The 24,702-nt window shown below is 41.1% G+C and overlaps 1 protein-coding gene across 4 annotated transcripts in view; it reads left to right on the plus strand.

The window, feature by feature from the left end:
* The window catches only part of mast3a (microtubule associated serine/threonine kinase 3a), a 31,459-nt gene extending 9,870 nt beyond the window's left edge, over positions 1-21,589 (plus strand). For all 4 annotated transcript variants that reach the window (XM_084911872.1, XM_084911870.1, XM_084911871.1 and 1 more), the window contains 22 exons: positions 2,907-3,064; positions 5,913-5,988; positions 6,109-6,318; positions 7,231-7,332; positions 8,085-8,217; positions 8,423-8,508; positions 10,299-10,384; positions 10,693-10,901; positions 11,042-11,183; positions 11,463-11,595; positions 11,703-11,868; positions 12,043-12,144; positions 13,119-13,241; positions 13,458-13,567; positions 13,743-13,924; positions 15,078-15,199; positions 15,313-15,501; positions 15,768-15,991; positions 17,195-17,317; positions 17,460-17,596; positions 17,958-18,142; positions 18,236-21,589. In XM_084911872.1, the coding sequence (XP_084767998.1) occupies positions 2,907-3,064; positions 5,913-5,988; positions 6,109-6,318; positions 7,231-7,332; positions 8,085-8,217; positions 8,423-8,508; positions 10,299-10,384; positions 10,693-10,901; positions 11,042-11,183; positions 11,463-11,595; positions 11,703-11,868; positions 12,043-12,144; positions 13,119-13,241; positions 13,458-13,567; positions 13,743-13,924; positions 15,078-15,199; positions 15,313-15,501; positions 15,768-15,991; positions 17,195-17,317; positions 17,460-17,596; positions 17,958-18,142; positions 18,236-19,086 (3,849 nt within the window). In that variant the 3' untranslated portion in view covers positions 19,087-21,589. The remainder of the gene's footprint in view (positions 1-2,906; positions 3,065-5,912; positions 5,989-6,108; positions 6,319-7,230; positions 7,333-8,084; positions 8,218-8,422; positions 8,509-10,298; positions 10,385-10,692; positions 10,902-11,041; positions 11,184-11,462; positions 11,596-11,702; positions 11,869-12,042; positions 12,145-13,118; positions 13,242-13,457; positions 13,568-13,742; positions 13,925-15,077; positions 15,200-15,312; positions 15,502-15,767; positions 15,992-17,194; positions 17,318-17,459; positions 17,597-17,957; positions 18,143-18,235) is intronic.
* The last annotated feature ends 3,113 nt before the right edge of the window (positions 21,590-24,702 follow it).

A 24,702-nucleotide genomic window follows, 5' to 3' on the forward strand; every position in this document is an offset into this window, starting at 1 on the left:
AAAAAGAACGGTCAACACTGTAAACATAGACTCTGTGCACACAACCCTTTTTAAAGTTATAAAATGCTCGATTGTCGACATGGCAGAAGTCTTCGAAAAATAATTTACATTAATAAAAAAAGTGTATGAATAATAAAATTTGTGTAACTGCCAAAATGTTTGGCTAGGTCTGTAAAGATTTGCTCATCACTCTGTAGCTGACAGCTGGTCGCTGGACACTGCAGGCTTTGGTTATGACGATAACGTCCTCTCCTTTTGCGTCAGTGTCCTCTCTCCCACTGAATGGCACTTCAATAGTTTGTTTCAGAGTTGAGTAGTTTAAGTCTGTGGGACAGTCTGCTAACTGTCCTACTTTTGTCTTCTCCCTTATTAGCAAGGCGTCGCCACACAGCAGGTATCTCGCATGTTTGATTGGAGTTTTTATCCTGAGGCAACCCCACAGGGAATTTTTCACAGATCTTTCACGTGAAAAGCAAAAAGATCTGTTCCACTGAACCAATCTTACCACTGCTACCTGTAATTTTTACCTTTTTTAAAATTGGTATTTTGTGGTTACTGGTCACCAAATCAGTCGTAGTCTCTCGTGAACACCACTTGAAAGCAGTAATTAGCCAAAAATAGAAATTTTAATAGAATTGGCTTGTGTTATTTATTGGTTAGTTTTAGCCTGTTGCACATACCGTACAAGGAAGGAATACTAGAACAAAGCTTCCACAGTGGTTGTGAGATATTTTAGAAGTAGCATCAGCATTACATAGCTCGTCAGAGTTACTTCACTCTATCTTGTTCATAGAAAAGGAATGTTTACTGTGTTTTAGCATTTAAAAAAAAAAAAAAATCTTACTGACTCACAGTTTAGAACTTGAACTTCACTTTAAACATACCGGGTCACTCGGCATAAACAGTAGTAGAGAAAAGTTTTGTGGTTTTAGTCTTTGGTTGTTTTGGTTTTTTTGCCATTTCCTCTGTGACAGCTTGTCTTTCTCAGATTGAGTTGCAGTCGACATAAATCCAGACTAACTGCAACCTCCTTGGCAAGGAAGCAGACTGCCAACTTTTTACAACTAGCTTTTAAGTCTACGGGGGGTTTGGATGATTGTTTTTGTTACATCTACAGAGCATTCTTGTCGCTTTAGCGTTATTATCGCTACAAATTTATGTGACATTTTTGATTATAATTAGTTTTACTGATACAGTAAAGTGGTTGGAAAACTTCACACTGACAGCTTCGGGCACCGGTTGGTTTATAAAGCAGCTGTCTGGAGATGGATGCTGGTATCCTTTTTAATGACTCAGGCAGCCATAACAGGATACGTCCAAGGATGATGAATCCCTCCATCATCGACCATGTGTCATATTTTCCACCTTGGAGAGGATATGAGATTTAGTCCTCAGATGCCTTTTTCCCCAAGTTTTCCTAGAATTATTGAAACAGTATTAAATGTGGTAAAAAGTAAATTTTGTTGTCATTGTTTTGTTTTGTTTTTTAAGTCAAAAGGCATAAAAGTTTTCTCATAATGGTATATTTCTCTACCTCCTATTCAACAACAACAACAAAAAAAACTTGGGGAAAGGGGAAACCAAAACACAGGAGGTTGTGTGAATTATTTACCATGTGTCCATCATTAAATGAATGACATCACACCGAGACGAACTGAGTTGATCTGAGCGTGTCCTCTTTTGACTAAGGGGAAAGTACGGGAATAATAAAGCTTATCATTACAATAATACCGGTCCTGTTGAAATTTGCCGTTTCTTTTTCCTGGATGACATCACAAACGAGCAGGGGCTGTACCACATCATTTCCCTACTCAGCTTTCCCTTTCAGGAATACCGCAAGCACACTTTGTGCTGCCCAGTTATACCCGTCAGCTGTTTGCCGATGTCTTCTATGGTGATTATTAGGATTTTATCTCTAAAGCCATCGCTGAACCTGCAGTTGGCTCAAATGGAAAACAATACCCAGCTCATGCGTCTCTGCTGAAATTCTGTATGGCCAACCACATGGCTTTGAGACGGTGAAGTCAGCCCTCCCTGTACAATGCCCCTTTCAGGCCTGCTGTCAGTGAGGTCTTTATGCAGCTCTTAGTCGATTCTGACAAGTCTCTAGTTTCCTGCTCAGCGTAGCCCCTTCACCCCCACCCCCACCTTCCTATCACTGCTTTGTCACGTCCTTGCTCTGTTGCTTTCTTTTCTTTCTTTCTTTTTTTTTTTTTTCTTTTAGTGTCGCTCACTGTCTCGCTCTGCTTTTCTTTCTCGTTGGCTCTTCTGTTTTTCCTCTGGCCAATGAGCCACTCTTCTCTCTGCTCTTCCTGGGATACACAAGATCCTAGCCAAATGGGAGTTCTCATAAATTCCAGGCAGTGTGTCACACATCCTGACTTGGAAAGGAAAAAAAACAAAGCAAAACATTCACACATGCTGCCTGTCTCCATGTGTGCTGCGTGAAAAGGGCGAAATCCTACTGAAAAATGCTTTGGGGAATCTATAAAGTTCACCGAGTCTTTCTTTTCATGTAGGAAGGGATTCATGATGTTTTTTACATCACAAATCAACTCTCTGCATGTCCATATAAGGTGGTGCATCTAATTAAGATCTGCAGTGGAACATGAAAGTCTTTAAGACTTCGGTATTAACAGGATAAAGAGTGAGTCGGCGAGAGCAGACGTGTGAGTCTTACCAGAGGAAGCCTTTTAACACAGGATGTTATATAATCAAAGCACAGCCCCGCCTATGTATGAATATTTAAATAAAAATAGATAAGAGTGGTAGTGGCAGTGGTTGATTGCTTGTTTTGTTTTTTATTTTGTTTAAAAAAGAATCAATAAATGCAACTTAACCATTGACCCTACTTCCCTGTTGTTGTTTTTTTTGTTTTTTTTCTCTTCTCCACTTTTCCCTCCCAGTCCTCTTCTTCACAGGAGTTGTTGCACCAGTTGCCCTTTCAGCCCACGCAAGAGGATCTTCACTTCCTCTTCAAACATTTTCCGAGCCCAGAAAGTGTGGCAGATGAAGAAGGAGCCCACCCCATGCCCCCTGTCAGGGTCCGCTCACGCAGTCTCAGGTAGCTTTCCTATACTATATGCTGATGCAGCATATAGACTGTCTCTGTTACACAAACATTTCTGTCATACTTCACTGGGCCGTTTGTTTTGAAAGGGTGGAACCGAAATCCCCCCAACTGGCTTCAGTCTCGTAGATTTAATTATGTGCTGCAGTAGCAGTTGTATACAGCAGCTTACCACACACACCACTTAAGCACAAAGATAAAACTGTTGTGCTATTAAAGGCTTATTATACTAACTGTACATTCTATATACCCTTACATATCAGTTTATTAGATACACCTTAATAGTACTTCATTGGACCCTCTTTGCCTTCACAACTGCCTTAAAATTTTCATGGTTTAGTGTCAACAAGGTGCTGGAAACATTGCTCAGAGAATTTGGTCCATATTGGCATGACAGCATCACTCCGTTGCTGCAAAATTGTCTGCTGTGCGTCCATGATACAAAGCTCCATTGGGTTGAGATTAGGGATGGGTACCGTTAATGGCACTGGTTCTGACATAAACAGTAGTAAACAGACCGAAAAGCAGCGCACATTTCAGTGCTTTATTTTGGTGCTTTTTTTTTTTTCTTCCTGAGAAGTCATACACTTTGGATTCTAGCCAATCATTTGACTTTTCCAAGGATAGTAGGCGGGCCCAGGTACGTATGTTCTTTTAGAGCAGAGCTACAGATTAAAAATGCCCAAGGCGAAGCGGTCAAAAGTCTGGCTGTACTTCACAGTAAAAGATGCAAACTCAGCAGCCTGCAACAAGTGCTTTAAGGTGATACTGTGCAAAGGAGGTGACACCTGGAATCTGATGAAACACCTGGCGACGCATAGCGTTTTTTTAAAAGCCGAGAAATGCACCGTATTTGATAGCTTGCTGCAAGACTTCACAACAAGCACATCTGCTGCGGGTGTGGTAAATCTCCATTAGCGAGTTAGCGCGGATCGCCCCGTGCGTGGGGCTGGACGGTGCTTATCATTTTGCAGAAAAAAAGAGACTGCTAAAAATGAAAACATAAGAGGTTTTTGGACAAAGTTTGTGTTCTCTATTCTTTAAGCACCGTTTAAGCACCGGCACCGTTTCGAAAGTACCGATTTGGCACCGGTATCAGATAAAACCTGAACGATACCCATCCCTAGTTGAGATTTGGTGAATACAGCGAGCTCTTTATCATGTTCACACCAGTCATCAGACCAGGCATCATTTTTCATCGGCTGATGTTGAGCTTATTTGAATTGTAGCTTTAGTTTCCTGATCTTAGTTGAAAAGAGCGCCACTTGTTGTGGTCTTGTGCTGCTAAATTGTAGTTTCAACTAAAGGTTTCTCTTCACTGGTGTGATCATATGTGCCATATTTAAACTGAACTGTGCTCTAAATTTTCCCTTAAAAAAAAAAGTATGTTCTTTTTTTAAATATGCACATTTTCTCACAACAGAAAGAGAAGATCTGCTAACGGGGTATAAAATGAAAACCTCAAACTTGTAACTAGCGTGGCTAACATGCTACCCGTTCCTGCTGCTTTACTACATACTCACCAAGTAATCAAAGCTTATAGTAAATAAAATAACTTTACCTGTTAAACAGGTAAACAGCAAATGTGAGATAGACTGTGCTAAGGTTTAAGCTCACAAAGCTTGCCACCTTAAGTAGTTGTAGTTGCTCTCTTTAGAACATTGTAAAGTTGTATGTGAATGAGCACTGCCCTGTTTGGTGAGGCTGCCACTCCACCCCAGTCTAACAAAAGTAGGCTTAATGGTTTTTCAGGAGATATTTCGCACATGATTATAAAAACATGAATTAAATACTGTCTGGAAAGAATATGTTGGGATAATTATTTAATGTGGCTCTGGAAAAACCCTCTGTGCCATTTGTGCGTGATCCCCTGGATTAGAATAAAAACTTTTCCTCATCATTTGGCATTGCTGGACTCATCCCTCTGAATAGCTGCAATGGCAGGCTGTTTTGAGGTTGCTGTAGAGTTTTTATGACAGGCTGGGGAGGATTTTGGCAGCCTGTTGATGTGGTTGCTTTTTTGGTGACGTGTCCATGCCTGTGCCACATGCAGTAATTCGCACTGCATGTGTACACTAATACTCTATAAGTACATCTGGGTAACTCTAGCAATTACATCGGAGAGAAATCTCCCCCTTGGGTTTTACCTGACCTTTGCATAGTTGTTAATGATGCATCTAAATCAACAGCAGCTGATTGACATGTGTCGCCGTTGTTCTAAATTTGCTCTACAAGTTGTGTAAAAGGATTTCTTGCAGCCTCAAAATAGTTCCGAGTGGTCTAAGCAGTTGCCATTACCCTGAAATAAATTCATACCGCGTGTGCAACTGTTGTGGTTACCCAGAACGAGTTAAGTTCATGTCGCATATTGACATTATTGTCATTTTTAGTATGCAACGTAGTGTAAGGGAGCACCCAGGACTGTTATTTTTAACATTTGTGCTGACAGTACATTGATTTGGAACTTGTAAGGAGGGTTTAAAAAGACCCCTGCGTGTAACCGAAACCCTCTGGGTGCAACACGTGTGGTCGTGGATGGTGCACATGAGAGCCTGATCTGAATTATGTCAAACACGCTGTTTGTATGACCTAGAATGTTAGTCAACACTTTAATTGTTAATGTAGTCATAAAATGTTATAGCTTGTTGTGTGTATGGCTGTTCAGTAAAGATATAAATGTTGATTTCATCAGTTCAGTTTGCCACTTAGTTCAGTTGTTTTTCATTTTATTTTAGTTTGGTCTCCATTATTTGTTAATGGCATTTGTTCAAAAAAATATCGACATTTGTAATATTTTTTATCTGGTTTTTGTTTTTTTCTCCTTTGTCTTCTTTCTGTGAAGCCCTGGACGGACCTGTGGGGTGTTTGACAATGAGATTGTCATGATGAATCACGTCTATAAAGAACGTTTTCCTAAGGTAGCTCCCTTTCTGTGTGAAAGTCTCATAATCAAAGTTAAAATCTTCAACTGCTCACTAAATGGGTTAGAAATGTATGCAGTACTGGTTTGAACGAAGGCTTTCATTTTTGTTTCCCAGGCGACGGCCCAGATGGAGGGTCGGCTGCTCGACATCATTGCAGAGTGTTCCCCGGACACCGCTCTGCCCCTGGCTGATGGTGTGCTTGGATTCATTCAGCACCAGCTGGTGGAGCTCGCCAGAGACTGTCTGGACAAGTCCCAGAATGGCCTGGTGACCTCCAGGTACTTCATGGAGCTGCAGGAGAAATTGGAGAAGCTGTTGCATGAGGTGGGTGTCTCTCATCTTTAGTAAATGATTTTTCATCTTTTTCATACAGAGAATTTTTTTTTCTCTTCTTTTCTTTTTCAAACAGTCAGGGAGTGTTGGTTCTTTCTAAGATGTTTCTAGCTGGTGTTATTGTTGGTAGCTCAGATTGCCCTCTGGGACATTGCATGCTGTACTACAGCAGCACTGAGGACACTGAACATTGAAATGAAAAGGCCCATTTCCTCTGTTAATATTCTGCTGATTCCACTCCATCCGTCAATAATGTTCTGTCATTTTGTGTTATTACATAGGGGTGTGCAGTGGTCAAGTGTTCAGTTTTGTAAGGATTGTGTATTCTACAGCAAAACAGTGGTTTAAATGATTATTTTGTCATATAATAATTTCTTTAATTAGTATATATTTTTTGTGGCCACAGAAATTGTTTTGACCCTTCTCCACATGCTAAAAGGCATATGTTGAGTTTCTTGCTAGTGTTGCTTTTTCATAAAGGTGTTTACAATTTTTTAGTGGATTTTTCTGTGTTTAGCAGGGCAAGAGTTTGTTTTAAACTGACTGCTGACTAATCGCTCCTCTGACTGTTTCACCACCTCTATCATACACTTTCTGAACCTGCGGTTTGATCAAGGCAAGGCGCTGTTGGATTTAGATAAGCAAGAATGAGTGTTAAAAAGTCAAATGTTTTTCCATTATTTATAAGCCTGGCAGAGCATGCAGTGAGTATTGATTCAACATGTTGAAAGACCAGCCCTTGAGCCCTTGAATCACCACCAGACAATGTAAGGGGATGAAATGGATGCTAAAAATATCACCCGACAAGTGCAGACAGCTTCTTTGGATGAGTTGTGGTGGCTCATGGCTTTTGTCAAATGGATTAGGTCACTATAATAATCCATCACTTTTTGTTCGGTTTAGGCGTATGAGCGCTCAGAGAGCGAGGAGGTGACCATCATCACCAAACTGGTCAAGAAGATTCTCATCATCATCTCCAGGCCTGCCAGGCTGTTGGAGTGTCTGGTAAGACTCAATGACAGACGCAGTAATAATCACAGGTTTATGAGTGACGTAATAACACTATGTCCATCAGCTTAGATCAGCGGTCCCCAACCTTTTTTGCGCCACGGACCGGTTTATGCCCGACAATATTTTCACGGACCGGCCTTTAAGGTGTCGCGGATAAATACAACAAAATAAAACTAGTACCGGTACCGAAAAAAAGAAGATTTATTCATAACACACGTGAAAAGACCCAGGAAAACCAAGTTAACGATAAAAACGATAACAAAATAACGCTGAAAACCGATAAAAACCCTGAAAATCATACATTTCACACCTGAGCCTCAACTCTCGCGGCCCGGTACCAAATGACTCACGGACCGGTACCGGTCCGAGGCCCGGGGGTTGGGGACCGCTGGCTTAGATGCATGTGTGAAAGTTGACTCATACATGATGTTGGCATCTTGTAGTAGCGATTAATTTGTGCAGTAATAATAACCCATCTTACTGTTTACTAAGCCAAGTTCACCTTGCTAGCCTGGGTCTGTTGTTAGTAAGGTGCCAGTGATGCTCCAGTTTTACAGGCCAGAAAAAAAGCCCAGATTGGAGCAGAAACATTTTTCTGTCATTTTTAATTGTATTACAATGTTTGATCCATCGTTTCCCGATGTAATAGTTGAAGCTTTTCTACATATTATGTCAACAAAGTAATGTATATTTGAGTGAAACCTGAACTATGTCTTTCCTTTATTTTTTTATATTTTTGAATCCAGGAGTTTGATCCAGAGGAGTTTTACCAACGTTTGGAGGCTGCAGAGGGTCAAGCCAAAGTAGGACAAGGCATCAAAACTGATATTCCCAGATACATAATCAGCCAGCTGGGCCTTACCAGAGACCCCCTGGAAGGTGCAGATTTAAAAAAAAATTAAAAAAAATGTATTTTTATCTCATTATTGCTTACTTCAGATAAATTTGAAAACCCTAATGCAGTTAGCTTAAATAAATCATTGTGAACTAATCTCGTAAGATACAGTGACAGTTTTGTGATTTTTAACTTGATTCGCACTGGCGTTTAATAAAGTTGGATCTGTTTTGTCTGCTGACGTTACAGAGATGGTTCATTTGGAGCATACTAGCCCGATTCACAGATCAGCGAGCAGAGAGTCTGATGACACTGGAGAGGCAACATCTGCACAGGTATAAGCTTACATTAAACGGTTACCAAATACATACAGTGAACCCTAAAGTGACCCAGGAAGAACAGATGGCGCTCATGTCTCACCTATTTTAAAAATATTCCACATCCTTTAGATTAGATTTATTTGCTTTAAGATTCTCTTACTAGTTTTTAAGTCACCGAGTGGCAACCTTTGTTGATACGGTGTTGATTTCTTAGGGTTTTTTTTTTCCATATCTGTCACACATAAATGATCATCAAAGAAATTTTATTACTAAACACTTCTAAACCTACCTAACCCTCTGTGAAAAAGTAATTGCCCCCTTAAATAACAAATTAACTGATTAACCACATTTTTTTGAAAAACTGAATTTCATTTCACAAGCTACATTCAGGCCTGGTTACGGCCAGACCTGCTGAATCAAAAAATCACTTAAATAGAAGCTGTCCATCAAAATGAGACGGGCTAAAAGATCTCAAAAAGTAGCACATCATGTCACAATTTAAAGAAACAGCCGAGGGGAAAAAAAGTCACTGACATCTGCTAGTTTGGAAAGTTTGCCAAAGTGAACCACAGTGTGAGCCATTATCCACAATGGAGAAAACTTGGAACAATGGTGAACGTTCCCAGGAGTGACCTGCATTGAGGACTTATCACAAAAAAAACTAGAACATCATCTAAAGACATGCAGTCCTCAGTTGCCTCAGTTAAGGTCAGAGGTTATGATTCAACAATAATAAAGAGATTCTACCAGAAAATCCTGAAGGAGGATGTCTGGCCATTAGTTCATGGCGTAAACCAAAGATCACCTAGGTTATGTACCAGCACAATGATTCAAAACACACCAGCTAGTCCACCTCCGAATGGCTCAATAACACCAAAACAAAATGATAAATAGAGCAGATACAAAAGCGCTTTTGCACTTGTAGTGCTTGAACCATAATAAAAGCTCTCGAGTGGCTTAGTCAAAGTTTGGGCTTCAATCAGACTGAGATATTTTGGTATGACCTTTAACAGGCCGTTCATTGGACGGTTCATGCTCAAACCCTCCAATGTGGCTGAAATAAAACAATTCTGCAAAGAAGAGTGGGCCAAAATTCCTCCACAACAATGTGAAAGACTCTTTGCCACTTATAGCAAACACTTGATTGCAGTTCTTGCTGCCAGGGGTGGCACAACCAGTTATTAGGTTTAGGGAGCCCTGTATTTTTTTTTAAATACAGGGCCAGGCAAGTTTGGATAGTTTTTTTTCTTCTTAATGAATGAATGAAATCATAATTAAGAAAATTTGGGTTGTCTTTGTTTAATATTAAAATGTGTTGGATCTGAAACATTGAAGTGTGACGCATATGTGAAAAACCTAAGAAGTTTGGAATAGGCAAATACCTTTCCACAGCACTGGATGTATTAGCAGGTTCCCAAAATCCCAGCCTTCAGCCTTTCGCTGTGTGGATTTGGCATACTCTTTGCATCATTCTTGTTGTTGTTTTTTTGTTTTTTAAATCATTTTTCTCTAGCACTTTGTCTTGCATGCATAAAAGATGCGCCAGTTGATAAAGCAGAGCTGAATTGTGTCTGTGACAGGATTAACTGTGGTGGGTGACGAACTTGACGGCTGTGGCATATGCACCAAAGAAATATTAAATGCCATTTGGCAGAGCATGCAGAGTATTCTTGATTCAATGCTATTTAAGTGATAAATGGAGCTCTCGTTAACATGAAAAAAATTCTCCAAAAGTAACACAGCAGCTGTAATTTTTTTCCTCTCCCCCTTTCTCTTTCTCTCTCGTTGGGATTTGCGTGATTCAGAGCCGTGCAGCCTGCACCCCTCCTCGTAGGAAACCACTGGAAAGCGACTTTGAGACTATAAAGCTCATTAGCAACGGCGCCTATGGGTGAGTAAGACAGACTTCTTTGTTTGCGTTTGACTGAGTCAGTCGCACCGAGAACCACAGAGATCTAAATAAAAGTGGAAACTAAAATGTGGATGTGTTTTTGTAGTATTTTTGTGTTCAGGCTGGAATTAGTCAGGGCAGTTTCATTTCCAGTCTGAACTGATATTTACCACTATGTGATTCCCACAATTGATTTTCTTTGTATTATCTCCCTGCTTTCTTTGTTGTTGATTGCTGATTATTTATTCTGTCTCTCTTTGTGTTGTCATTGCCTCTCCCCTTCCTTTTGCCTCTGTTCTCTCACATAGGGCCGTATTTCTGGTGCGCCACAAAGACACTCGTCAGCGTTTTGCTATGAAGAAGATCTACAGGCAGAATCTGATCCTTAGAAATCAAATCCAACAGGTGTTCGTAGAGCGAGACATCCTCACCTTTGCTGAAAACCCATTTGTGGTTTCCATGTTCTGCTCTTTTGAGACACGGAGGCACCTGTGCATGGTTATGGAATATGTGGAAGGTACAGTTGGCTCAGACTGTAGACACATAGAGACACATGCACACCAAGCTCTTATATATCTACCATACAAGGTACACCTTTAAGTCTAAGTCACCTGACCTGAAAGCGTTTTTCATGGTGGCCTCATTTGTGTTTTTAAGGTGGAGATTGTGCCAATCTGTTGAAGAATATCGGTGGACCTCTGCCTGTGGACATGGCCAGGATGTATTTTGCTGAGACTGTCTTGGCTTTAGAGTACCTTCACAACTATGGCATTGTACACAGAGACCTCAAACCTGACAAGTGAGTCAGGCAAACGGATGAACAAGGAGAATATTCTTATTCCTTCCCCCCTCCCCCATATTTCTTGTGAACTTAAGGCACCGCTAAATAACTTAAAAGCTTTCATCATTTTTAAACTTGCAGTGATCTGTAGGGAGATGGAATCTTTCTGAAGATAGAGCAGAATATTCTCAAACTTTGAGTCTTTGATATTTTTTTTCTCTAAAGATGAAATTCCAGTGCTTTGAGGGCAAGCATTTGATGTAACATGAAACATTTCTGTGCTTACTTCCTTTGTAGTTTGCTGATCACCTCCATGGGACATATTAAACTGACAGACTTTGGACTTTCAAAGATTGGCCTAATGAACATGACAACCAACTTGTATGAAGGACACATTGAAAAGGATACTAGAGAATTCATTGACAAGCAGGTTTGTCTCTTCTCGCTTGTCTTTTTTTTTTCATCTCCTCTGATTTTGAGCTTATCTAAAATCCACCTTTTCTCTTTAACTCTTTTTTTTTAAAAACCTGTCTACAGGTGTGTGGTACTCCAGAATATATCGCTCCAGAGGTGATCCTGAGGCAGGGCTATGGGAAGCCTGTGGACTGGTGGGCCATGGGGATCATTCTTTATGAGTTCCTAGTGGGCTGTGTGCCTTTCTTTGGAGACACACCAGAGCAGCTCTTTGGTCAAGTGGTTAATGGTAGGAAATCTTTCAATTGAACTCATAGTTAGTTATTTTTATACACGTAAATCCAATCCATTTGTCATCCTCTCGCTCAAAATTCTGCAATAGATCTCTGTATTTTGGCACATCAGTCCCCTGGGCTTTGTAGATACCTTTAATTCCCTTCGTTGCATTCACTCCTGTGTTCAGATGATATTATCTGGCCGGATGGAGAGGATGCCCTGCCAGCTGATGCTCAGGACCTTATCACCAGACTTTTGAGGCAGAACCCTCTGGAGCGCCTGGGAACAGGTTGGTGACAGCATGATTGCTGATGGATGAAAAACCTTCTCTGGGCCTCGGGACAGTGTGACTCTGAGGTGGCCAGAAAAAGGCAAAAACATGCTTTTTGTGACAGATGTCTCACTGGGCGTCTTACCAGGAGGTCATAGTCTGCACAAGGCCTCATGTGGAGGAATTTAATTTTAAGAATTTAAATAAAGTTGGCACAGGTATAAGGAAGGATTTGAGGTCTTCTGTGTGTTTATTTGGCAGATTATTCATTAATAGAATTTTACATTAACCAGGCTTGATAAAATTGTTTCCCATAGACTTCCCATAGAGACAGAGAGGTCGACGAGTTCACAGTAATCAATAAGCTCTCTGGAGCTTTCTGACTTAAATGTTTTAGACTTTAAATTTCCTCTGTTTTGACTTTTTTACACTTTACACTTTGTTTGTGTTTAGGTCACTGTATGGATTAGGACCTCTTTACTTTTCAGGCCTTTTAATTATGCACACTTTCAAAAGATCATTAAGGTCAGCTGACCAGACGCTTTTGGTTGTACCGGGAAGCTGGTTAAACCACAGATCAGGCCTTTGCTGTAACTGCAGGTAAACTTTGAAGCAGTCCGTTACACTTAAGTTATTTGAAAACTCATTTTTACTCTTGACATTTAAACCTGACGGAGACTTGACATTTAATGTCTTATTGTCCTATGTTGCACAGCACTACAGCACTAAATGCTTGTTTTTAAATTTTCTTATTAATTAACTTGAATTTATAGAAAATAGCAGCAAACTAGTTTTACAATAAGCATAAAGCCAGAGACCAGGAGAATGGAATGAAATTCAGTTAAGTTTTATTTTTATAGCACCAAATCATGGCAACAGATGCCTCAAGGCGCCTCAGTGCAACAAAGAGTCTGGCTGGGGATCAGACAAGCTCAGACTCAAGTCTGGGGACCTCGATGCCCATATTTGAGTTTAATAACTTCTTTCTCCAGGTGGGGCCACTGAGGTAAAGATGCACAATTTCTTCCTTGGCCTGGACTGGAACGGTCTCCTGAGGCAGAAAGCTGAATTCATCCCACAGCTAGAGAGCGAGGAGGACACCAGCTACTTTGACAGTATGTGGATTTACTAACTGTGGGCCTTTTATGAAGTAGACGCACTGCATTGTTAAAAACCTGTGAGGAGACGTTCATTTGGAAATGAGCTCTCAGAAAATGGATGCTTTTATGAGCTAAATTTGTAGCAATACAGCATGGTGGTAATTTTAATTTGGATAGGAAACTGTTCCCAGTTTGTGATCATTTATTGCATGCCACCATGTTTCCCTCCAGCCCGATCAGAGCGATACTGTCATCTGGGCTCAGATGACGATGAAACAAATGATGATGAATCATCTCTGGAGCTACGACAGTTCTCCTCTGTAGCCCACCGCTTCAGCAAGGTACTCGTTACTACTCATGAGTTATAATCAATATTAATACCTGGTTCATGGAACAAAGCAAGACTTTTTGTTTTGGTGTTGTCATTTGGTTAATGAAATACCTCTGGTTGTTTGTAGGATAAAAGAAAATCCCTTCTTCTTTAATCCATGCCACCTTTTTCCTCTTAAACTCCAGGTGTACAGCAGCACAGAGCACCTGTCCACCTCCACTCCATCCAACCTGAGCCTGTCGTCATCAGACCGAAGCCACAGCGAGGAGAAAGAGGACCGATGGGAGGGCAGGGGAGTCCTTTCCCCTGGTGACGGACACAAACATTTGGCGAGTGGAGACAAGAGGGCAGATGGACACAGGGGGAGGTGAGAGCATGGAACGAGGGAGAGTGATGTCCTTATTATGAGAACAAAACTATCACAGCCCTCTCCGTATTCACAAAATATAATAGGAAACGCTTCAACCCAATACGAGAGACTATTTCAAAAGGGCAAATTTTATAGAGGTCTTTTCACGTCGTTTTGTATTAAACCAATGAGCCATTCTAAAGTTCCCCCAGTTGGATGTTTTCTTGCATGCATGTCAGATGGAGGCCTTTACATTGCCCACGGGTGTAAACACAAGTGATATATCCATTCAGCGTTTACTGAAGCCTCCCTGTGTGGTGCTGAATGGAGTGAACCATTAAACCATAAAAGAGAAACAGGATATCTAAGAAGAAAATTGATAAAAACTACAAAATACCAAATAAGCTCATTTTGCTGCAGTTTTCGAATAAAATATTTAGGGCTGCAGCTATTGATTATTTTATTAATTTAGTAAAAGCCTTGACATAAGAACACCCCATGCCCCCCTTTAGATGTTTACTGCTTCCATATAAAAAGGACGGCTGGAGTCAGCCTTCAGCTCATCTTCCTATTTTAATGTAGCTTTACTTCTGTAGCTTTAGAGCTGATTTTTTGCTGTGTAAAATAAATGGTGGTGGATGAAGAGACCTTTCTTAATGTCTGAGTTTGTTGATCAGGTGCTTCAATGAAGGAATCTTGCTAGCTGTTTCCCAGTAATGGTTTTAATGGTGATTACAGGAACAGAGCTGCTGTTTTGGACACTAGAAACACTTTTGTCTTTCACTAAACCTGAGCTCAACATCTCAGTATCAGCCTGTTAAACTGTGTCATCATCACTATTGTTGTTGTGTTATCAATGTTAAACGCTTTTGTTAAATGTTAAATCGTTTACCACAGAGCCGCGTGCATCGAAGCAAAGAATGTGCGTCAAGCATTTTTTTTTTTTATTTCAAATAATTGAACCATTCACATTACTCAGTGACTCGTTGCAGCCCTATATGTAATGCCCTTTTTAAAAAAAGTAGTGTCAGTTCTTCTTGTTTTTATTGTTGAAAGACATTTATTGTGTAGTTAGGAAGGAAACTGTTGTTTACTGCCCAATTTCTAAAAGAGAAACTTAACTAAAATCTGCATTTTTATTGGACCTGCGTTTTACCTTTATCTTTCTCAGTCTCCGTCCACGTGCGTCATCCAGCTCCTCTCAGTCGGAACGCAGCACCAGCCCACTGGTAATGAACAACACCCAGAGCTTTGACATCATGCCTCGAGTTGCCATCCCTGCTGATGAGGAGGGTAAGAGTATTATAGAGTATAATAAATGCAGAAACTACCTTATCTACTTTTTTTTTTTTTTTTTTTTGCTGCTGTGAAACACTAGTACTCACACATTGTACCCACTATTGTAGATGGGATGGTTTCCAACCTGCGCCGCATCCGTCTCCGGAGCAACAGCACAGGTACGAGGCCATCCTTCAGGAGGGGGGCATCTCGACGCATCGCACATCAGTTAGAGACCCCAGAGAAACCCAGGTCCCCCTCTGGAAAAGTCCCCAAGTCTGCGTCAGTCTCTGGCCTTTCACTCATCATTACCCCAGGTATCTTTGCAGGATGAATGCATTATAGAAAGTGTTTGGAATTAAAAGAAAATGGTGACAAGAAACAAGTGTTCATGTGTTCACAGTGCCCTCTACAGCCTAATATTGTGTAATTATTGTAAAGCACATTATTTATATTGAAGTCAAGATTAGAACAGTGTTTGTTTGGTTTTAATTACTGGATGCAGCATTTTAAAAACAGTAGTGCTTACACTTTATAAAGACTCAGCTGTGTTTCTTCCTGCTTCTCTTTTGCTCCTAACTAGATGACTCAGGAGGTCCTCCTACGAGCCCCAAATCTTCTTTGTCCCTATCATCCAACCCCTCGTCCAGAGACTCGTCTCCCAGCCGCGATCTGTCCGTCAATGTCAGCTGCCTCAGGCCTCCGGTGGTTATCCACAGCTCTGGGAAAAGGTTTGGGTTTGCGCTGCGAGCCATCAGAGTCTACATGGGAGACAGTGACGTCTACACCGTTCATCACATGGTCTGGGTATGTGATCTTATCTGGTACTGACTAGATTTATACTATATTGGGAATCAAAAGCATAGATGTTTAAATAACTTTATGGCCTCATTTTCTGCGCTGGCCCTAAAAATGAGTGAAATCAGCATCACCAAGCTCAGCAACATGCAAACACTGAGAGACTGTTTGCTAGTTTTTAGGTATGCGTAGGTATAATTTAAAACCAAATGACTGAAAATAGTTTCCAGCACATGGCAAAGAAATTGTGCCATCTGCTGGTTTCCTGTTGGAACATGTCAAACTTTTTCTTTTACTGAACTGAGGTTTTAAACAAAGCTTATGCAATTTGGTATGATTCGTTTTACATTCTTGTGATTTGACAACAGCTGCTTCACTCAACCAGAAAGCCAATAGTCAGACTCATAGAACCCCACAAATTGACCCTCCTAACTCTTTTTAAAAAAAAAAATGCCTTTATAAAAGCCTCTTCATAGCCTTTCACTTTATAGGAGAATGGGTACTCTGTGGTCATAATTTGATGGACATGGTCAACAACAATACTCAGACAGGCTGCTGCATGTAAACGATGCTTAGTCAGTACTAAGAGGCCCAAGCAGCCAAAAAAATATTCCTCACACCATTACACCACACTGAACCGTTATTATAAGGCATGATGGATCGATGCTTTGTCAACCATCTGAACGTTGCAGCAGAAATTGAGACTCATCACCCAACATTTTTCCAATCTTCTGTTGGCCAGTTTTGGTAAACCTGTGTGAATTGTAGCCTCAGTTTTCTGTTCAGGAACAGGAGTGGCACCCACTATGGTCTGCTTCAAGGTTCAGAGATGCTCTAATTAGTTTCATATGAGTCTGTATATACCTTAACATTCACAAACGCTTGACTCTCATCTGGTCCTGAGGTGGGGTTGAAAATTGTAGGTGCACTCACTGTCAGAGCCCTGAAGCTGTAGGACAAGCTGCCTGATGAAATCAAGTCAGCAGACTCAGCGACCTCTCTTAAATTTCTTCAAGAAGCATACCTTTATTCATGAAACCTTTATGCTGCCGTGATACTTTGTTACTATACGTGGCATTTTTTTCACACAACAAGTTTAAACTAAGTAAACCAAAAACACTAGTTTTACTAATTGCATAGGTGAAACACAGCAACAGCCATTTAGATGGTTGCTTTACCAGTAATTGTGAGGTTGTGTCTGTTTGGATCTAGTGCGTTGAGGAGGGCAGTCCTGCACACGAGGCAGGATTGAGGGCAGGTGACCTCATCACTCACGTCAACGGAGAGTCGGTCCAGGGTCTCGTACACACTGAGGTGGTGGAGCTTTTGCTTAAGGTATGTGGATAACGTGTTGTTGTTTTTTTGTTGCTTTTTTAAAATGATCATTATAATGTATGGAAGATTAAAACTGTCAAATTAAAGAAAGAATTTAAATAGAAATTTCAATTTTTTATTTTATTTTATTTTTTTGCGACAGAGTGGCAACAAGGTGACCCTCCAAACCACTGCTCTGGAGAACACGTCTATCAAGGTTGGACCTGCTAGAAAAGCGAGCTACAAGGCCAAGATGGCCCGGCGGAGCAAAAAGAGCAAGAGGAAGGACGGACAAGACAGGTACACGGGCAAGAATGAAATCATACTGAAGAATTGGACATGTTTTACTCCCGCTTGAAGCCTCATGTTAGATCTCAGATAAATAGCAGAGTTCCTATTTGCTGATTTTACAATTATAAAGTCGGCAAATGGAAAAAAAATTGTGATTTTTTTTTTTTTTTTTTTTTCATTCTGCAAGTCTGATTCGTGCATTAAAAACCTTAAAGCCTCCGAAAAGCTTTTTGTAAGAGAGATGGAGTGATGCTCCTAGAGAAGCTTTGATCAGCATTACAGTAACACGAGTTGGCTCCTTGTCTCAGATGTAAATGATGTAAATTTGCTTTTTTTTTTAATTTATTTTTTTATTAATTTACTTTTGTAGCAGACGACGCAGCATCTTGAAGAAGCTGTCTAAGCATACACCGCCTCCACCCATGCAGAGCAGTCGTAGCTTCTCTTCGGGGTTCCACCAATCATCTAGTGACAGCCTCTCTGGCTCACCAACACAAAGCCTCTCTCCTGGGCCTTCAACACCTTGTCGCTCCCCAGCCCCTGACCACTCTGGAGGTGAGAGAAGAGGACGATCGTTCTTGTAGTGATATAGTTGTCTCTTTCTGGAGGAAGTGTATCCACTAAATCTAAACTCTTTTTTTCTGTTAGATTCAAGTTCTTCTCCTTGCTCCAGCTCTCCAAACTCACCCGTACCACAGGCTCGTCCCAGTTCTCTTCACGTCTTGGGTCGCTACACAAAAGCTGGTCGTTGCAAGTCCACCAGCAGCATCCCTCCTTCGCCTCTGGCCTGTATCCCACCACCCCAATCTCTTTCTCCCCAATGCTCGCCATCTAGCCTCCCAAGTCACCCCAAGTCCCTGCACAGTTTTCACGGCAAGACTTTGTCACCTCCTACAATCGCTCGTCATTCTGTGCGTCCTCGCAGCGCAGAACCGCCGCGCTCACCGCTGCTCAAGAGAGTTCAGTCAGCAGAGAAACTGACTGGTGACAAGATGACTGGGGGTTACCACGGAGATAGGAAGGCTTACAGCACCCGACGTCACACTATGGAGGTGCCCTTGTCTGAGGGAGAGGGGCTGGAGGACCTAGAGGGAGACAAAGCTACAGGGTTTGTTTGCGTAGGTGAGCACGGCCGCCAGGGCCTACACATTGGAGGACAGAGAGGCCACCAGGACACAGCCAGCGGAGGCAGCGATCACCACCGCTCTGCTGCCTTGCCACAACACCGCAGCACCAACAACCACTCAAAAGAGATGGTGGTGATGAGGAAGCTGGCTCTATCAGAGCGCAGAGACTCCTTCAAGAAACAGGAGGCGGTCCAGGAAGTGAACTTTGACGACTTGGAGGAGGCGGCTCTAAGCCCCACGCTTCCTGTCACACAGTCAAAGGCGTTCAAGGCATCCTGGATCAACTCGTCACAGTCGGAACCCAGCGGCAAGCTGGGATCACAGGGTACCACACCGCAGAAACCCAAGTCAAAAGACAAAGAAGGGCGTTAGTTGTTCAGTTTTATTTCGCAGGGATCACAGGTCAGAGAAGATGAGGCTTTGACCTGCTATCGTACTTGCATTTAAAGGCCTTGCATGTGTCCAGAAAACTGTGACCAAGTCCCACATCATCACAGAAACAAAGAAGAGTCTGCATTTCTCAGTACCACACGCATCCTCCAACACTGTTAACAGATTAATGACTGCCAAACGATGTTTACTTCAGAGTTGCTCGATTTCTCTCTCGGTTCTCAAATCACTGTGGCGCCTCTAACGGATGTAATTGTAAATATTTGTTGTTTTAAACGAAGAAACTTATTTATGACTTTTTAATGATTATTTGTTTTTGTTTTGTTTTTTAATTTGTTTGTTTATTGTTTGTTTTTTTTAAGTTGCTAAAAATGCCTCGGACGCTTCAGCTGTTCTATTTTTAGGAAGTGCACAGGAGAAAAGCCAGGCAACAACTTCTCAGTGTGGTCTTAGTAGGTGTGGAGGGAAAACAAAGATAATATTAGTCAATATTGCAATATTCATATGATTCTTTTTTTTATACTGTTGTGTGTGTGCGTGCGTGTATGTGTGTAACGGGGTGTTGTTTCATATACAGACTGTAGTGCTCATCCTGCACTGTATATGCTAAAAAGTTCCATAACACGTTTTTTGCTGCCTCTCTGAAGAAATCTATCATGCGGATTGTGATCGTGACGATTCGGAGTCATTGTTTCTCGACGCAGGGCATGTACAAATCGGGACAAAAGAAAAATAACAACATTGCAACAGTTGTCAGCTAAGCTGTGGCGCCAAAGCATGGTTTAGCTTAATAATAGGTACTGTAGTTGCACATAAGAAGCCTCATGTATGCTTGGGTCTACCGCCACTGGCTGTCCTGTTTTTTTGTTTTGTTTTTGTATCCGTGCTGCCACCCGTCTGTAAGTTGTTTAAATTATAACCTGATCAACACGCAGGTGTGTAGATAAAGCTTTGTGGCTACCTTCCCGGCTGCTGCATCCGACCTCCGATACCTTTGTGAACCTAACCTCCGTCCAGCTCCTTACAAGCGTAGTCTAGCAGAAGTGTTTGCACAAGTCATAGCTGCCGTGTAACAGTGAGAGTACATTTATATTTCAGGGTGATCTCTTTCTCTGTGGGATTCAGAAATTGTACAGTGGATGCAACAAACAAATCTGGCTCACTTGGCTGTTTTTTTTTTTTGTTTTGTTTTTTTATGTGTTTTATGGATGAATGTTTACATTTCAATGCAAATATGTGGGTGGACTTCAGTGGAATCTGTTAAATTATTGTATGGGGAAAAAAGAGAGGGGAGGCGCAGGAGAGGCAGACCTGAGGCCCTGGGTGGATGAAGGAATGATTCAGTGGTAATCTCCTTTTTGTATATTTTGATATGGAAACAGTCTTGTTGCAGTACTAATTACCTTTGCTGTTGTATATCATATAAACAATGGTGGACCTTATAACAGCTATCAGTGAAATGTAAGGGTGGATGGACTCGTGTAAGATGTGAGTTAAGTGTCATGGCTTTAATCCCAAGTTGCGATTGACTTTTAAGAGTTGTGCATCTTTTTCATCCCAGTAAATCTCCACGGTTTTACTCTAGTATTTGAGAGCTTGGAAGTTTTGATGGATAGGCCTTGAATTCTTGAATTTGAGGCTTTCAGCTTTAAAATTTGTTTTTTACGGTGAGATATAAACAAATGGTATTTGGTTTTCCATTATGTACTCTTTAACTAGTTTTTACTTTTAAAAAAACATCTAATCCTGTTCTTGTTTTTGTTTTGTTTTTTTTATTAGTAGTATTGTTTTACTCCAAGAACTGTTTGGATTAGCAACTAAAAAAAATCAAACAAAGTGGTTAGAGAAGAGGAATTTGTTGATTGTTCCTCTTTTTGTGAAGGCTCACATCTATGTTTTGCAGTCAAGGGAGATTTAAATAAGGGATTTCTCAAAGAATTTCAGCATATTGAACCTTGAATAAAGGTTATGTTGTGTGAATGAAAACGTAGACCTTTTTTCACTGTACTTTAGGGAGAAATGTGTGTATGTGGGTTTTATCACTAAATTTCTGATGCAATATACATTTTAATATGTTCTTAGTGTTGAATTGCTTTATTTTTCATTGTAGTATCCCATGACTTTTGTTGGGTCACCCTGTTAAACTTTTATAAATCAGGCACAGGTCTGAGCAGCAGCCCATTTTGCATCAAATGAAGCATCAGAGTGAACTCCTTGTCTCTGATCGGCTTGTGCGTTCATGTGTATGACAAATTCACTGTAACAGCCCTCACCCTTCACATTTTTCACTTGTGTTTTTGTATTGGTGTGCCCCACCACCATCACCACTCAACCCCCTTGTCTCTACGTGGCAAACTGCCCTTTGTGAAATGCCTACCATGTGGGTATCTGGTGCAGACTGGTGTGACATTGTCTGTTATTCTCTTGTCTCAACAGTGCTTGAAATAAATGAATTTCCAGAGGACTGGAAAGTCCAAGACTACAAGACGTTGCACTTGTCATTTGTCCTCCTATAATAATATTTGCACATTTACAGTACTGTATCAAAAACTATAGTTTTTCTTACTTTGTGCACCCATTTCTTAATTATTTGCTTCCAAGGAGACAAACTTTCTTGTAATTCTTTAAGTGCTCTGGAGCAATAGTTCTCCATGATTTTTGAAGGTCTTTTCAAAGTTTTTTGGGGGGGGTGTTGGCTCCTTTTTTAAAAATCATTTTCAGTCCAGTCCTTGTACCCGACCATTTTAAAAGGAATTTTTTTCTTTTTCCAATTTAAAAAAAAAAAAAAAAAAAGATGTCTAACCAGTGTTGTGTAGCTGAAAACTTTGTACATCTTAGCATGGTATGCAGCAGGTCCTTAAAACATTTGAGGAAACTGGACAGTGGGAGACAAAATAAGAAGCAGCAAATCTAAAAACTACAGCAGATGAACCTGAAAATCATGTCCTTAAAAATGGGAAAAAGTTCCTCAAAGACCTGATACAGGACTCGGATACCTCTATCCCCTTTAGTTGATCCATCACTGTTCACTGAAACCTCATCAGAGGCTGTGTTAGAGATCAAATTGATGGAATTATGAATGCAAAAAGGAGCCTCAGATTTTAATCAACCATTTGGAATGCATCTAATGAGCAACAGCTTCGTTTTCGAGCATGACAATGATCCCAAACACCCTGCCAATTACAGGTAGGAATCACCAGTAGGCAACCAGCTGCCAGCGAGCTGAGTTGAATCCGCTAATCTATAAAGACTCCTTCACAGTCATGGCAGCATGTTGGCAATCTGCCTGTATTTATAAATTAGAAGTTTTTTGCAAACCTCCAACAACCTTCCTTTAGTGATTGCAGTCCGTCCAAGCCAGACAGCAACTCTTTGTGGAAAGGTTGCCTTCTATAAGGTGAGATGAGCCCTCTTGTTAATAGTATTTCCAGAGTATTTTCATTTATTTAATATCAATATCTGGTGTTCCTGTATGCAAGATATTGCAATACCATACTGTATAGATTTTTCCTCCACCCCTACTGCCAATGCAAAGTGAAAGCATCCCTGGGAAGAAAAGCAAATCAGTCATGGATTGGTCTCCGCAGAGCCCAGACCTCAAAATCATTGAAGCAGTGTGGGATCATCTACAGCCAACATCCAAAGAAGAGCTCTGAATCCTGGAGAACTATTCCTAAAGACTACGTCAAGAACTTACAAGAAAGCAGCTCAAGAGAGTCAAGGCTGTGCTTAAGAATAATTTATATTTGATGATGATCAAGTATTTTACGCTAATTAACACATTACAGCACATGGATTTAGCGCGTGGTTCACCGCTTTCTTTTTTCACATGAACACATTTCTTTAGTTTAAATGCAGCTCAAAACACACGATTTGGAGACTGTCTGCTTCAAATTTCCGTTTTGTTTTTTGTTTGTTTCTTTTTTTCGTCTCCGAGTCTATTCGGTGACCCCCTCACTGATGGTTCGGACGTTTCCGCTCACGTTCGTCACTTTCCGCGCACTCTTATATAGTTCCCACGCGCCCTCCTTCCCTGCACCGTGCTGAGCTGGAAAATGGCTGTGTGTTGGAGCAGGGAGTTATGAACGGGAAAAGAAAGAAAGAGCGAAAAGAAAGACGCGGAATTAAGAAGTGAACCAAAGGCTTGCTGGAAGTTTAGAGCTCACCGAGAAGCCGTCGTCTGCAGACAAGCCACCACTCGGAATCTTGTGTGCGACTTTTGCTCCGAACCCAAAAGTGCGAAGAGTCAAGAAATATCCGCGGTGAGTTTTTCCAAGTTATTGCACATTTCCAGTACGGCAGCCACTGTACTGGAAAATGGTGGAAGCGTTGCAAGTGTGCTCAGCGCACGCAGATTCACGTTGGTGACTTGTGTCCTACTTTTAAAGTTTAAAGGAGACCTACTTTTTTTGTCGCGCTCGTGTGCGTTTCTGTGCTCTTTACGGTGAAATGTTAACTTTAATTCGCCCTCGCGCCGCGCTGCTCTGTGCTCGCGCTCGCTGACGTACAAATGCCGAGTAAGTTTTTTAAGCTGCTTCAAAGTTTAAACCGTTTTCCCTGGCTTATTTGTTGACGTGAAAACGATTAAAAATGACTTGTCAAGTTTGCCAGAATTGGTGCTAAAATATTCTGTAATGTCAGTGTCTCATTAGTACTGTTTAGTTGTATTTTAACGCTACTAAAAAGACCCATTTGCAATATATTTGCAGTGTACTCCCTGTGTATACCATTGCTAGTATATGTTACTAGTGTCTTTACCTTGGCTGCAGACTATGGGAGGCCTAAAGTAGCTGAAGGCCTGACTAGATGCGTCTCTTACATCCCTGGTTTAAGGATTTGGCATCCATCGAGGAGTTAATGGAAATTGTGCCACTTGCATAATGAGACAAGCCACTCAACTGTGCTGAGACCCCGCACCCCCTGTCTTGTAATTATGAATCGAGCATTATGCAACCAAATGTCAGTCCTCCATTATATGCTTTATCGGTGTGATGCATGACTTGTGGCAAAGCTTTCATTCTTCTCTCAAATGTCTTGAAATGCTCTGAGTGACTGGCAGGGCTGTTGTATTTAAATGCCCCCCCACCCACACACACATACACAAACACACACACACACAAAATAAAAAGAGAGAGGAAATAGTGGTGCTTCTTGAAATGCCAAGTGACACCTCTCAGAGGGGGTGAAGAAAACCTAAACTAACCTCAAGTTCCAGCAGAGGCACTAAAGCTGTGGTTATTTTTGTTTGATGTCGAAGTTAACCTGAAATGGTCCTGTTTGATCAAAATAGCAGCAGAGTTCGTCTTTAAGGACAGTTTAGTCATGTCTCGCCTGGAAATACTGCATATTCTGTGCTTTGTGGGGTTGTGATTTTTTTTCTAACTTCCCAGAGACAATCATGAGTCTACTTAAAGTCCTAATCGATTACCCTCCCGACCACAACACACTGGACACAAATCTTATTGGTCACTTGCAATTATCTGGGACTTGTCTTTTGCTTTTTCCTGCAATTCAGGAATAACTTGCATTATTAAAACTTTGTTATTGTATCAGATTAAACAGATTCCTTTTAGAATTTGATTAGATTTGTTGTCATAA

Source organism: Perissodus microlepis, chromosome 18 (genome assembly GCF_051167445.1).
Source record: "Perissodus microlepis isolate ML-2025 ecotype Zambia chromosome 18, ASM5116744v1, whole genome shotgun sequence".
In the NCBI taxonomy this organism is placed as follows: Eukaryota; Metazoa; Chordata; class Actinopteri; order Cichliformes; family Cichlidae; genus Perissodus; species Perissodus microlepis.